Raw genomic sequence first — 2,440 nt, forward strand, 5'->3', positions numbered from 1 at the left:
GGGTGGTTTCCGAGGTGCATCCTATTGGGTTATCAGCAACTCAGTAAGCACCTTGAGATGGAAGTATTGGGGGTGTTCTGTCTGCCTGTAGGTATCAGGTCCTCCAAATGTAGGGGATGTTCTATCTGCCTGTAGATATCAGATGGGGCCCATACACATCTCAGGCACAGGAAGGTCCTACAAGTAGAAGGTCCTTCAAACCTTGAAGTCTGCATCGGGTGACCCAACACGGCAGTGCCTATGGAGGGAGGGGGGACTGAGGCAGGAGGCATACAAGGATGAATGTATTGAGGGTACAAGGGATGTTCTATCTGCACGGAGATATCGGATGGGGCCCAAAGACTTCTCACTTGTAGAAAGCTCCTCCGAATAGAGGTTCCTTCAAACATGGAAGTCTACATTGGGTGACCCAACATGTTGGTACCTATGGAGGGAAGGGACTGGGTAGGAGGCATGGCGAGATGCCGGTAGATATCAGATGGGGCCCATACACGTCTCAGACACAGGAAGGTTCTACAAGTAGAAGGTCCTTCAAACCTAGAGGTCTGCATTGGGTGACCCAACATGGCAGTGCCTATGGAGGGAGGGGGAATGAGGCATGATAGGATGGAAGTTCTGGGGGTGCAGGGGATGTTCTATCTGCCTGTAGATATCAGATGGGCCCCATACATGTCTCAGCCGTAGGAAGCTCCTCCAAATGGAAGGTCCCTCAAACGTGGAAGTCTGTATCCGGTGACACAACATGCTGGTAGGTCCTGTGGAGAGACGGGGACTCGGGATATATTTGGGGAAGTTCAGTGATGGACATCCCTGGTTGATCAGATGTTCCCAGGCTGGGCTTGGCTTGGGGGAGCGGGGTCATGGGGGGCCCCCCATACATGGCCATCACCAGTGAACGTTCTCCAATATCTGCCGCCACCTTCTATATTGTGTGGATGGGACAAGGATGGCAATGACTGGAGACCTCTGAGGGAGAAGAGTGAGGAGGACCTTCCTGTGTTCCCCGCCCAGCTCTACATCATGGCGTGCCATGGGGGGTGGGGAGCCTTGTCCAAAGCCTGCACCAATGGTGGGAGGGGCACAGTGCCGATTGGTAAGTGATTCGATCCAGAGCAACCAATCAGGCAGGTACAAAATGGATTGGTTGCTAGGCTTAACAGCTCCTATTCCTGATTGCTGCGGGTTATTGCTCTTACATTTGGTTGCTAAAGGGTTCACTGCACCTGTCCTTGGTTGCTATGGGTTACTGTGCTTAGCTTTTGGTTGCTATGGGCCTACCACACTTATCTTTGCTTTCTATGGGCTACTGCACATAGGTTTGGTTGCTATAGGTTACTGTTCTTGTCCTTGGTTGCTATAGGTTACTGTTCTTGTCCTTGGTTGCTATAGATAACTGTTTTTATCCTTGGTTGCTATGGGTGATTGCACTTTGCTCCTGATACCCTCCATACAATAAAGCCAGTAAGGTCACCGATCAACACTGGGGTCTCTCAGACACAGAACACCCCCAAAAACCTGCCACACAGTCAGCATGCTGTGCATTATGGGAGGTGCAGTGCAGCAGTAAAGCCCCGCCCTCTCTTCCTACCCACAAACTGCCCTCGGGGATCCTTACTGAGGCCTGGAACGCAGAACCAGGAAATCAGCTGATACGCATAGGCAGGAAGTAACAGATCAGCCAATCACATTAAGCCCCACCCACCTTGTGACTGCTCAGAGGGGAAACCATGTGAACACTAAGTGGGTGGGTCTTAAAGTGATCACATTACCCCTTGAGTAGTCGTTAGCGGGTGGGGCTTAAAGTGATCGCCTCATTACCCCTTTGAGTAGTCGTATAGTGGGTGGGGCTTAGAGTGATTACATAATTACCCCTCTGAGCTGTCACAAAGTGGGTGGGGCTTAAAGTGATCACATCATTACCCCTCTGAGCTGTCACAAAGTAGATGGGGCTTAAAGTGATTACATCATTACCCCTCTGAGCTGTCACAAAGTGGGTGGGGCTTAAATTGATCACCTCATTCCCCTTTTGAGTAGTCGTATAGTGGGTGGGGCTTAAAATGATCACATCAATAAGATAACTACACTGCCATCTTTGCACCAGAGCCCTCCCATGGACCCCTCTCCCCCCGTCCCATGATGCACTGCAGCACCGGGCCCCCCGATTGCAACTTTTAAGGGTCCCCAAAGACACTAGGGTGGAGCTCCAACAGCAGTGAGGCATAAACGAATGGAGAAAATGCAGCCGCTGGCTCCTCCCAGTGCTGGCAGAGAGACTCCGCCTATAACTGAAATATCACCCTGGTGTGGGGCGATCCTTTGACCTCCGTATATCTCCACCAGGTCACGTTACATACTAACCACGCCCACCGCGATTCATCTTATTCGGAATGCGTTTATTAAATTCCACATGCGGTAACAAATGTCTAAAAATGAGTTTATT

The 2,440-nt window shown here is 50.8% G+C and overlaps 1 protein-coding gene across 1 annotated transcript in view; it reads right to left on the bottom strand.

The window, feature by feature from the left end:
• The window catches only part of LOC108799924 (zinc finger protein 850-like), a 42,366-nt gene that overhangs the window by 37,747 nt on the left and 2,179 nt on the right, over nucleotides 1-2,440 (bottom strand). Inside the window, exon 2 of the mRNA XM_018571872.1 lies at nucleotides 1,616-1,621. Within this exon, the coding sequence (XP_018427374.1) occupies nucleotides 1,616-1,621 (6 nt within the window). The remainder of the gene's footprint in view (nucleotides 1-1,615; nucleotides 1,622-2,440) is intronic.

This window comes from Nanorana parkeri, unplaced genomic scaffold (assembly GCF_000935625.1).
Source record: "Nanorana parkeri isolate BGI_ZX_2015 unplaced genomic scaffold, ASM93562v1 scaffold1855, whole genome shotgun sequence".
NCBI classification, from domain to species: Eukaryota; Metazoa; Chordata; class Amphibia; order Anura; family Dicroglossidae; genus Nanorana; species Nanorana parkeri.